Below are 12,334 nucleotides of genomic sequence, written 5' to 3'. Positions count from 1 at the left end.
TCATCCATTGATTTTAGCATGTCTGGATCAAATTGGTACAATTCCCAACCTCATTCATACCTTCTTTGGCAAATAATGCATTTTTATTTAAAAGTTTATTGCGATAATCAGTTTTGTACACTTTAAAACGGAAAAAATTCTTTCGCATTTTACTTTAGAAACGAGTAAACACAGCATTTTTTGTTAAAGTTACATTGTTTAGATATTTTAGTCTTCCCTCGTTAGCTTTTAATAGCCTCACCACAGTATAAAGAGGGACAGTAGAACCACTCTCCGAAAAATTGGAAGTAAAGTCTGTAGTCGCGCAGGGCGACCGCGCAATGTTGGCAGTCGCTTCTGCCCCACTCTCGCATTGCAAGTCACATAGAAACGTACGGATTTTAACAGGGAAAACCCGCATCCACCACTGGTGAATTACCAATTGCGTACTGCCGGTATTACTTCTTGAGATCAAAGCGCCGACAGAGGAGTGATTTTACTGTGGAACCTCTATATACTGTGGCCTCACCGAATGCCAGAACTCTTCAATATTACCAGAAATACTACTTGCACTGACTGCTTGAAACAAACAAGTTTGGTACACCAGACTCCAATTTCATTTCTCTGTATTCATTATCTGTAATAATATTAGCAAATTGTAACAAAGCGTCTGAAAATTAATTTAAAAATGTGGTAAATACTATTAAAAGCCAATTTTATTTTAGTTATAACAAAATGTTGACCAAAAATCTACTAAAAAATGTTGCCTACTATTTTAGAATTTTTAAAAGAATATCAAAAATCTATCTAAAAAGTAGAAATCTACTTAATGTGGCAACGCTGCTTCAGTTCTCATCGAATCGCTACGCTACGGCGAAATTATTCTCTTCGGAGAATTTCGGAGCGTTTCGATGGGGATCGTGTTGTGGTCCGTTTCCGTAAAGTGAGTCTAAATTCGCCCTTCGCCCCGCAGCGCCGTAGTGTAGTCTAGCGATCCGGCACGTAGTGAATGTAGTTAGCGCTTCGATAACGGAACCAACTGAAAATATGGATGAGGAAAAATTAGTAAGACTTGTTGGTGCCTACAAGGAATTGTACGATTATGGTGACAAAAACTACGCCAATCAAGATAGAAAAAATAACTGTTGGAACGAAATATCAGCCCTCATGAATCAGCCAAGTATGTATAACTACATAATTAATAATTATAATATTGTGGAAACAAGCCATAATTTAATGATTATCTGTATAAGTCTGTGGTCAATCAAAATATTAACTTAAATAATTTATAGTTAATTCTTTTTCGTCGAGCTTGAATATAGTAATATACAGGGTGTCCCAAAAGTAGCGGAACGATCGAATATCTCACAAAATGAACATAAGATGGAAAAACTGAAAAATATGTGTTCCATAATTTTCAAAAACCTATCGAATGATATTAAACACCACCCACCACGCCAGCCCCTGGAGGTGGAGTGGGGGTAACTTTAAAATCTTAAATAGAAACCCCACGTTTTTATTGGAGATTTGGATTCCTTACGTAAAAGTAGGCAACTTTTATTCGAGACATTTTTTCGAATTGTGGATTATCATCATCATGGCATCCACACTCCTAGCGGAGTGAATCAATCCGCCTTAAAATTTTTATTTTACAATTGGTTGTGTGACTTGGCATATTCTACAATTTTCCTTCATTCGTTCCTGTTTTTGCTTATGGTTACCCATTCTCTGACTCCCATCTTCTTAAGGTCCTCGACTATCTGGTTTTCCCATCTATTTGGACAGGTCTCATTTGGAAATTTTCTTGATGACGGCTTCTGGATTTCTCCTTTCTATATGTCCCATCCATCCGAGTCTCTGTGCCTTGATAAACCTGATGATGTCTTCTCCTTTCAGAAGTCCTCTTACTTCGTGGTTCATGAGTTTTCCAAATTTATTATCACCTAAGTTTAGTGGGCCTGCTGGATTGGGGTGTAACTTTAAAATCTTAAATGGAAACCCCCAGTTTTTATTGCAGATTTGGCATCCTTACGTAAAAGTAGGCAACTTTTATTCGAGACATTTTTTCGAATTGTGGATAGATGGTGCTATAATCGGAAAAAGCAATTTATCGCGATACGATAGGTAAATTATAGAAACGTCTAATATCTCCAGAAATGCACTTCCAAATGAAAAACGAAAAAACATGTGTTTAATATTTTTCAAAAACCTATCGAATGACAGCAAACAAGACCCGACACTCCACACCTTGAAGGTGGGGTGGGGGGTAACTTTAAAATCTTAAATAGGATCCCCCATTTTTCTATTGCAGGTTTGGATTCATGAAAAAAGAAGTAACATTTATTTGAAATATTTTTTAGAATTGTTAATAGATGGCAGTATAATTGGAAAATACGATTTATTAACGCCATCTGTCAACAATTCTAAAAAATGTTTCGAATAAATATTACTTACTCTGTCATGGGGAATCCAAAACTACAATAAAAAATGGTGGTTCCTATTTAAGATTTTAGAGTTAACCCCCACCCCACCTGGAGGGTGTAGAGTGGGGAGTCGTGTTTGGTGTCATTTGATAGGTTTTTGAAAAATATTATATGTACACCTGTTTTTTGGTTTTTCATTTGGAAGTGTATTTCTCGAGACATTAGACCGTTTCTATAATTTACCTATGGTATCACGATAAATCGTTTTTTCTGATTATAGAGCCATCTATCCATAATTGAAAAAAATATTTCGAATAAAAGTTGCTTATTTTTACGTCAGAAATTCAAATCTGCATTAAAAAATGGGGATTTTCATTTAAGATTTTAAAGTTATTTATAGAGAATTCAATACTTTGTTGTCGGAAACCATTATAAATATGCTTTCTTTGAAAAGTGTAAATTAGTTGATTTTTAAAGTGAAAGAATTAGATAAATCAACATATCTATTATTATTAGCTCCTCTGTAATCTTAACTCATGTTAATTAAAATATATTAAAACTATTTTTTTAAGCTAAATTCTGGCTTATTTCCGAAGCTTATTTCCGAGTTAATTACAAAAATATGCCACAAAGAAATGGCTAGAGAACAATATTACCTTATAGTCTAAGAGCTAGAGCCAAAAAATCATCGTCATAAGTAATATGGAGTTTGGCATATGAAATGTGTCTATTGTATATTGATAATTATGACCCCTTTCAGGCTGACACCTCAGTGGATACAGGAAGTAGCAATAAGGGATGAAAGGGGAAAGTTAGTGTAGTCTTTAAAGGTTTTCACCTCCTATTTTGTTAAACCTCCATCGATTTGCATGAAAATTGGTGACTAGTTAGAACATACCTCAGGAAATAAAAATGATTTGGTGCCAACTTTCACTTTCACCCTGGGAGTGGATACCACCCCTTATCGGGGGTGAAAACGATTTTATTAAAAATAACCCCACAAATCGATAGAGGGACAAATTATAAGTAAAGTTTGTTATATCATGTTATTAAAATAAATCAATACTTTTTGAGTTATTAAAGATCAAAGATTTGTCTGTTTAAGAGCACATGCGTGAAGTTACGGATGATAAAAAGAACATATTAATTAATTGTAGGATACTAAAAATTATTATTATTTTATTTCTATATTATAAATTTAGCAAAAATGTATTCGAATATGTCAAATGTACCCATTATTGGACACCCCCAGTTTCTGGACATATTCAGTTTATAATGAAAAAAAAAATTCAATTAAATATCGAAATAATATAAAAATAATATTTTACTAACATACAATTAATTACCATGTTCTTTTTATCATACGTAACTTCACGCATATGCTCTTAAATAGACAATCTTTGATCTTTAATAACTCAAAAAGTATTGATTTTTTTAATAACATGATATAACAAATTTTACTTAAAATTTGTCCCTCTATCGATTTGTGGGGTTATTTTTAATAAAATAGTTTTCATCCGCGGGAAGGGGTGGTATTCACCACCAGGGTAAAAGTGCAAGTGACACCAAATCAGTTTTGTTTCTTGAGGTATGCTCTAATTAGTCACCAATTTTCATGAAAATCGATGGAGCTTTAACAAAATAGGAGATGAAAACCTTAAATGACTGCACTAACTTTCCCCTTTCATCCCTTATTGCTACTTCCTGTATCCACTGAGGTGTCAGCCTGAAAGAGGTCACAATTGTCAATATACAATGGATACATTTCACAGGAAAAACTCCATATTACTTATGACGATGATTTTTCGGCTCTAGCTCTCTGTCTATTATGGCTCCTTACCACAATATATTAGGTATACCTATTAGCAGTGGCGCAACAGAGGCCCCCGCAGCATGAAGCTTGCGGGGGCCCTGATATAACAGGGGCCCCATCTTGTCGTCTAACATAAATGTAAAAATATGTCATTGATATATTTTTTAAGCATGAATGCGCAACGTTTTTCAGCAGTGCCTGGAAATCTTCAAAAACTTTCCTCGATTCGATTTAGCAAACAATGCAGAAAAATCTCGCAACCAAAATCGCTTACTCTAAAAACGTTTGGTGGTCATCCAGATAACAAACTGTGCTTGGTGTAAAGCAGAACTACATGACAATTAGACAATTTTATAAACATTGTCTAAAATAATAACAGTTTGAATTTTTCTTCCCATCTATTGTACAAAATAAAGTACTACTTTTACATTACAACTGTAAAGAATTTTAATCAAATCTTTGGACAAAACTATATGTCATTTTTACAAGAATCCAAAGATTTTGCTACTAATTGTGGATTTCCCTGTACTTTTAAAATCAAAAGGTTTGATAGAGTTAAAAGAAGCATTTTGTTGAATTATAAGCATGTTTTTCGGAAATCTCGATGTAGTCATTGAACAAATTCAAGCTGGATTTATCATGTACATCATGGATTCAAGTATGTACAACGTTAAAGCCGAAAGGCCGTTATATAAAAATGGGTTTAAAATAAATCAGACTATTTAGAAAGGTGTCCTCATTATGCTATAATAGAAGGTTTATTGAGATTCTTTGTAAAATATAGCATTTGGGATCCACAGGGACCCCTTTGTTATGCAATGTATCTTGGTATGGGCAGTGTTAAGTATGAATAATATTAAGAGGACATTTTTAATTTTTTTACATTTGACTGGATTTTCTGTCCGTTATATCCGAAGTCCGTTAAATAGAGGTCCGTTATATCGAGGTTTTACTGTAATAAGTTTTTGGAGCAACTTCAATTTGTTAGAAAATCATTGAGGACACAGTTGGAATCGGCGAACTCTATTATTTATGATGCAGCCAAAATTATTCTTATAAACTTTCATTGCACTAGTGCTTGTATCTTCCATACCAAAAGTGTGTCATGCGTACTATTTTGTTTTCAACTTTACCCGTCACTACCACTAGTTCAGAGAGATATTTTTCTGATCTTAAATTAATAAAACCATATCTTCGTAGTACAATGTCAGAAGTTGTCTAGCGCTATAAGTATTATATCTGCTAGATATTAATAAAATAATTGTAGATATATTCGCTGGTAGTAGTGCACGAAGAAAGTTGTTAATCTCATAGAATCATACTATGTAATATTGTAATAATTTAAAGAATGTGGGCGCACAATTTCGGACAAATGATTTTTAAATGCATTCATTTTTTTCGAATCCTGAGAAAACTAATAAATATTTTTGAAAACTTTATACGTAGAATGAAATATTACATTATTACCGAGTGCTGAAAGTCCCGTTCCTTAGAATAAACAAAAAGTTTCTTTTGAATGGGATATTTGAAATTAAAAATCATACAAAACTTTCTCTTTTATCACCCCTGTAATTTACTAAATTAAACATTATAGAAGTTTTCGGGGACTTTCGGCTCACGGTAAAAATGTAATCTTTCATTCTGCGTTTTAATTTTTTTTTACTTACTAGTTTTCTCAGGATTCGAAAAAAATTAATGCATTTAAAAAACATTGGCACGCAATTTTGCTGCTACGCTCTTCATTTTTGTTCTGTTTTATTCTATGCCAATAAAGTTGTTATAAACAGTGCACAAATACACTATATGTATACGTTTTTGTAACACAAGTCGCATTTTATTAATTTTTTAAAAGGGCCACATTTTCAGTTCCGCGGGAGGGCCTCGACGGAGTTTGTTACACCACTGCCTATTCCAACAAATTGCATTTCTCCACACAATTCTATCTTGGGTCATATCAATGTTAATCCCCTTTACCAACATGTCCTGCCTTATCGTCTCCCCCCAGATCTTCTTTGGTCTTCCTCTCCTACTCCTTCCAGGAATCTGCACTTCAGCTATTCTTCGTATTGGGTGATTAACGTCTTGACGTTGAACATGACCAAACCATTTTAACCTATGCTCTCTCATTTTGGCATCAATTGGTGCCACACCTAGACTTCCCCTAATATACTCATTTATAATTTTATCCTTCTTTGTCACTCCAGTCATCCATCTAAGCATTCTCATTTCCGCCATATGCATTCGTTGTTCCTCTTTCTTTTTCACTGCCCAACATTAAGTTCCGTACATCATAGCCGGTCTTATGGCTGTTTTATAGAATTTTCCCTTCAGCTTCATTGGAATTTTTCTGTCACACAACACACCACTCGCTTCTTTCCACTTCCTTCATCCAGCCCTAATTCTACTGCATGCATCTCCATCTATTTCTCCATTACTCTGTAATACCGATCCCAGATACTTAAAACTATTGCTTTTTACAATTAGTTCACCATCCAAAGATACCATTTTATTTGTAGTAACTCCATCTTTAAATGAACATTCCAAATATTCTGTTTTTGTCCTACTAAGTTTTAAACCTTTTTCCTCCAGAGCTTGCCTCCACTGTTCCAGTTTTTGTTCTAAGTCTCTTTCACTATTTCCTACTAACATGATCATCAGCATACATTAAGCACCATGGAATGTTACCCTGTAGTTTCGCTGTTATCTGGTCCAAAACTAATGAGAATAAATACGGACTAAGCACAGAGCCTTGGTGCAATCCTACTTTCACATGAAATTTATCAGTCTCTCCCACACCTGTCCTAAGACTAGTCGTTACTCCCTCATACATATCCCTCATAATCTTTACAAATTCACCAGGGTTTCCTTTCTTATTGAGTGCCCACCACAGAATCTCTCGAGGAACTCTATCATATGCTTTCTCTTTCAAGATCAATGAATACCATATGAGCGTTTGTTTCTTTACTCCTGTATTTTTCCATCAACTGCTTTATAATGAAAATTGCGTCTGTTATTGATCTGCCCTGCATAAAGCCAAATTGATTCTAGGATATTTCGGTCTCTTCACGTATCCGTCTATCAATTATTCTTTCCCATATTTTCATGGTGTGGCTAAGCAGTTTTATAGCCTGTAGTTTGTACATTGTTGTATATCTCCCTTGTTTTTGCAAACAGGTACCAGTATACTGCTTTTCCATTCGTCGGGAATTTGTCCAACTTCCATAATTCTATTAAATAGGCCTGCTAGCAACCTTGTTCCTGTCTCTCCCAATGCTCTTCATACTTCCCCAGGAATATCATCTGGTCCTACCGCTTTTTCTTTCTTTATTTTTTGAAGCGTTTTAGCCACTTCCTCGTTTGATATTTTGGTGATCATTGCTGCTACTGTCTCCGTAGACTCTACAGGCTGTATGTCAAATTCCTCATTTAATAAGCTGTCAAAGTACTTTCTCCACCTCTTTTTGACATCCCTTTCGTGAACTAATATTTTATTATTTTCATCTCGGATACATCTAATCTAATTAAAATCTTATGCTTTCTTTGCTCTCTGTTTGGCTATTTTATATATCTTCGTTTCGCTTTCCCTGGTATCAAGTTGATCGTATAGGTTTGAATACGCTTCTGCTTTGGCTTTTGCTACTGCTACGTTCGCTTCATTTTTCGCCACCATATAGTTTTGAATGGACATATGGTGAGTGAAAACATAACCATTTCTAGAGGGGTTAGACAGGGCTGTATTCTTTCGCCACTGCTTTTCAACGTGTACACGGAACAAATATTTCTAGAGGCACTAGAACAGTACAATGAGGGCATCAAGATTAATGGCGTACCAATAAGTAATTTTCGATATGCAGATGATACTGTTATACTAGCCGATAACATCGAAGATTTACAGATGATGCTAAATAGAGTAAATACAACTGGCAACCAATTTGGACTGAAGATCAATAGAAAGAAAACTAAATTTATGGTGATCAGTAAAAAGAACATTCAACATATCGACCTGAATATTGAAGCCGAACGTATTGAAAGAGTACACCGATTTAAATATCTGGGATATACAGTAAATGATAAGTGGGACCCAGACGTAGAGATTAGGATCCGAATTGAAATAGCAAGATCCAAATTCATAAAAATGAGAAAGCTCTTAAGCAACCGCAACCTAAGCGTTAACCTCCGATGGCGCGCCACAAAATGCTATGTACTCTCTACGCTACTTTACGGAGTAGAAGGGTGGACGTTAACAGCAGCAACTATAAAGAAGTTAGCGGCTCTAGAAATGTGGCTGTATCGACGCATACTGAGAATTCCTTGGACAGACAGAGTGACCAACACAGAGGTATTGAGACGAATGGGTATAGAGTTGGAATTGTTAACATCTGTTAAAAGGAGGAAAGCGTCATACCTGGGCCATGTGTTCCGTAATGATAAGTACAGTCTGCTACAGCTTATCGTCGAAGGCAAGATTGAAGGTAGAAGAGGTTTGGGCAGGAAGAAGAAATCCTGGCTGAGAAACTTGAGAGAATGGTTTCAAATACCAGAAGCTGCGAACATAATACATGCGGCACAAAACAGAGAAACCTATCGTTTGATGGTCGCCAACCTTCGGTAGAAGACGGCACATAAAGAAGAAGATAGTTTTGAAGATCTGTGTCGGATCTGGTTTCTTGCCACTTTTTATATAATTTTCTTTTCTCTTTTATTTTTCATTGTACTTTGTTTGACCACCACCAAGTCTCTTTATCCTCAAACTTTTTTTCTGACGTTTCCCAAGTATTTCAATAGCAGTCTCTCTAATACTACTGGCCATTTTTCTCCAAATTGTATTAGGGCTTCCTTTCATGTTCCAACATATTTTTTCTACTATTCTTCTCCTGAATAGACCTTCTTTCTCATCTTGTAGCATCCACCACTTGATTTTTTGTGGTGCTCTCCGATATTTTTGTTTAGTTTCACTTTTTACTTCGATGTCCAGAACAAACAGCTTATGTTGTTGGCTTACTGTCTCACTAACTATTACCTTGCAGTCCTTGCATTCACGTATGTCTTCTTTCGTTATCATGAAGTAGTCTATTTGGGATTGATGTTGTCCACTTTTGTAGGTAATAAGTTGAGTTTCTCTCTTTTTAAAGAATGTGCTAACAATCGCCATATCCAATGCTGTTGCTAATTCAAGCATGTCATTTCCAGCTTCATTTCTAGTTCCAAAGCCTAATCCCCCCATGCATTGCTTCATATCCTGCCTTGGCTTGGTCCACATGTGAATTGAAATCACCTCCTATTATAACTTTCTCCTCTGACGGAATATCACTCAGGACGTCTCCTAATTGGCCACAGAAAGCTCTTCTTTCATTCTCACCCAGACCTGTTTGAGGAGCATATACACACAACATTCAATACCTCTTTATCAATTACAAATTTCACTGACATCATTCTATCACTCGTTCTTACAACTTCCACTACGTTATCTTTCATTTCACTATCAGCAAGTATACCAACTCCATTTCTAGTGTTATTACTCCCTGCATACCACAATTTATAACCTTCACCTAGTTCTTTCGCCCTTTGAACTTTCCACCTAGTTTCTTGAGTGCAAGCAATTTGAACTCTCCTTCGTTTGAGCGCATGCACTAACTCCAGACTCTTACTTGTAAGACTACCGAGATTCCACAACTAATTTATAATAAATTTATTAAGTCCAAAATTATCTTCAAACTTAATACGTAAGTTAAAAAAATAGAGTGTCGTGTAGAGAAAAAAAAATACCTTTCAAATAATGTGCCACTCGACTACACTTGCTATTTAAAAAAAAGTGGTGGTTGATGCGGAGCAGCAGGGGGTTACATTTGAGGACATGCATTTTGCATGAAAATTCTTCCCCCTTCCGATATAAATTAAAGTGTTTTTCTACATTTTAAAGAAACTCTTGGTTTATGAGTTTCTGGTGGGGTCAAATATTCATTGGAACACACTGTATAAAGATCTAATGCACGTCCAATACTTTTCAAGCATTAAAAGTCTATAGCTGAATGCTATTGTTTTAAAAGAATCTCCAGTTGCCAAAAACCTGAAATAAATACAGCTATTTAAATACTATAACTAATCCATATAAAATATATTCAATCAAATTTAACGCATATATTTTTAATTTTTAGTGTTGGATTGCAAGGAGAGATGGACACGGTTGCGCGATAATTATAGGAAGGCATTAAAATTTAGAAGAAGTAAAAGTGGAGATGCCACTATCAAATTAAAACCGTGCAAATTTGAAAAAGAAATGGCATTCCTAAAACCGTTTATGCAGGATCGCAAAAATCGAAGACAGACCGAAGAGCAAAAACCTAATCTTGTTGAAATTGCCAGTACTATTGTGGATTGTGTGTATGAAGATGAAGAAAGCAATAATTATATTGAGGATAACGATAATGTGATAGAAGCTGAATCTGAAGAAGTAACGCCTACTTTTTCAACAGGTGCAACAATGAGGCAAAGAACACCTACACCTACTTCCATGTCGAAAAAAAGAAAACAGTCAGAGATGCTACTGGAACCTACCAATTCAGTTGCTAGCGTTCTGGAAAAATATTTGCAAACGACAGCTGCTGCTGCTGCTACTAATTCAAGTCCAGGAAGCAATAGTTTGAGGCAATTTTTCATTGCAATGGCTGAAACAGCACAATCATTCCCACCGGCACTGCAAATTGAAGTTAAATCGAAGGTTTTTAATGTTCTACATGAAGCAGAATTAAAATGTTTACAAGCTAAGGAAAGTTTACAGTGTCAAAAGTGTAATGCAGCAGGGTTGCAAAGTAATTCCTGGACCTAAATAATTAATTACGTGTAACAAATAAAATGTAAACAATAAAATAATAGATGTAATTATTATGCACTTAATATAAAACTATGTAATTATTACGGTGTAATTATTATTAATAAATTATGTAATTATGATTATTATGAAGAAAGTGAAAAAAGTATATTAATGAAATAAGTTAAATTAATAATGAAAGACTTATCAGTCTTTCAACTATTATTATTATATTGTTATTAAAATGGACTGACTGAATGAAACTGACTAACAGGATTACCAAATAGTAAACACTTTTGTCAATCTCTAGTCTAGTATAACTAACGATGGTAACTGTGAAGCAGAAGTTCGGAGACGTATTGGTGTGGCAAAAATGCGATGAGTCGCCTAACTAAAGTTTGTAAAGGCAGATCTATCTCTCAAAATATCAAGATGAGACTGGTAAATGCCCTTGTATTCTCAATATATACGGGGCAGAGACTTGGACCATTCGCACACGCGAGCGCCAATAAATTGATGCCTTTGAGACGTGGTGCTGGAGAAGAATGCTGCGCATACCTTGGAAGGCTCATAGGACACACGTTTCCATTCTAAACTATACATATATAATATAGCTCAACAGGCCTTAAAGGCCCATGGCTTGGAATTTCTGCACAGTTTTTCTCCTGTCCATGACCGCAGTTCTCCAATTTGATATCCCTATTGTTTGCAGGTCTTCCTTACATGCTTCTAGCCACCTGGGTCGTCCTCTTCTCATCTTTCCTTTCCCTCTCAGCAGCGAGTCCTTTGCCCACCTTCCGTCAGCCATTCTCGCAAGATGACCTAACCAACTTAGTCTCTTTGTTCTGACAATCTGGCTTATTTCTGGTTTCCGGTACAGCTCTCTGATATCTGCATTTGTTCGTTTCCTCCAAACGTCTTCATCGTTTTGTACTCCCCCGAATATCTTCCTTAAGACACTCCTCTCCCAGATGTTCAGCATATTTACTTGATTTTTGTTTCGCTCCCGTAAAGAACTGTGGGCTGGATCACTGTTTGATAGAGTCTTAATTTTGCCTCTCTGGAGATGTTTTTGGCTATTAGTAGTTTGTGTAGGGCTCCGACTGTCTTCCTTCCTCGAGATTCTTTTTCAATTTCCTGGCTTTCTTCCACTTTACTTGTTAGCGTTACTCCTAGATATTCAAACTCCGTCACCTTTTTGAAGCAATACTCTTTATTCTCGTTGTTTGTGGTAGTTTTCAGTTGTGTATCTTCATTTGAGGTCTGTCCCATTTCCATATACTTTGTTCTTTGCTCATTAATTCTTAGCCC

The 12,334-nt window shown here is 35.6% G+C and overlaps 1 protein-coding gene across 1 annotated transcript; it reads left to right on the top strand.

The window, feature by feature from the left end:
- The first annotated feature begins 941 nt into the window (after window positions 1-941).
- LOC114327342 (uncharacterized) lies at window positions 942-11,118 on the top strand. The gene is made up of 2 exons (XM_028275930.2): window positions 942-1,159; window positions 10,371-11,118. The coding sequence occupies exons 1-2, from the start codon at window positions 1,027-1,029 to the stop codon at window positions 11,039-11,041; spliced, it is 804 nt and encodes a 267-aa protein (XP_028131731.1). The 5' UTR covers window positions 942-1,026; the 3' UTR covers window positions 11,042-11,118.
- The last annotated feature ends 1,216 nt before the right edge of the window (window positions 11,119-12,334 follow it).

This window comes from Diabrotica virgifera, chromosome 1, assembly GCF_917563875.1.
Source record: "Diabrotica virgifera virgifera chromosome 1, PGI_DIABVI_V3a".
In the NCBI taxonomy this organism is placed as follows: domain Eukaryota; kingdom Metazoa; phylum Arthropoda; class Insecta; order Coleoptera; family Chrysomelidae; genus Diabrotica; species Diabrotica virgifera.
Note: the sequence above shows the minus strand (reverse complement) of the source record. Positions and strands in the feature narration are given on the sequence as shown.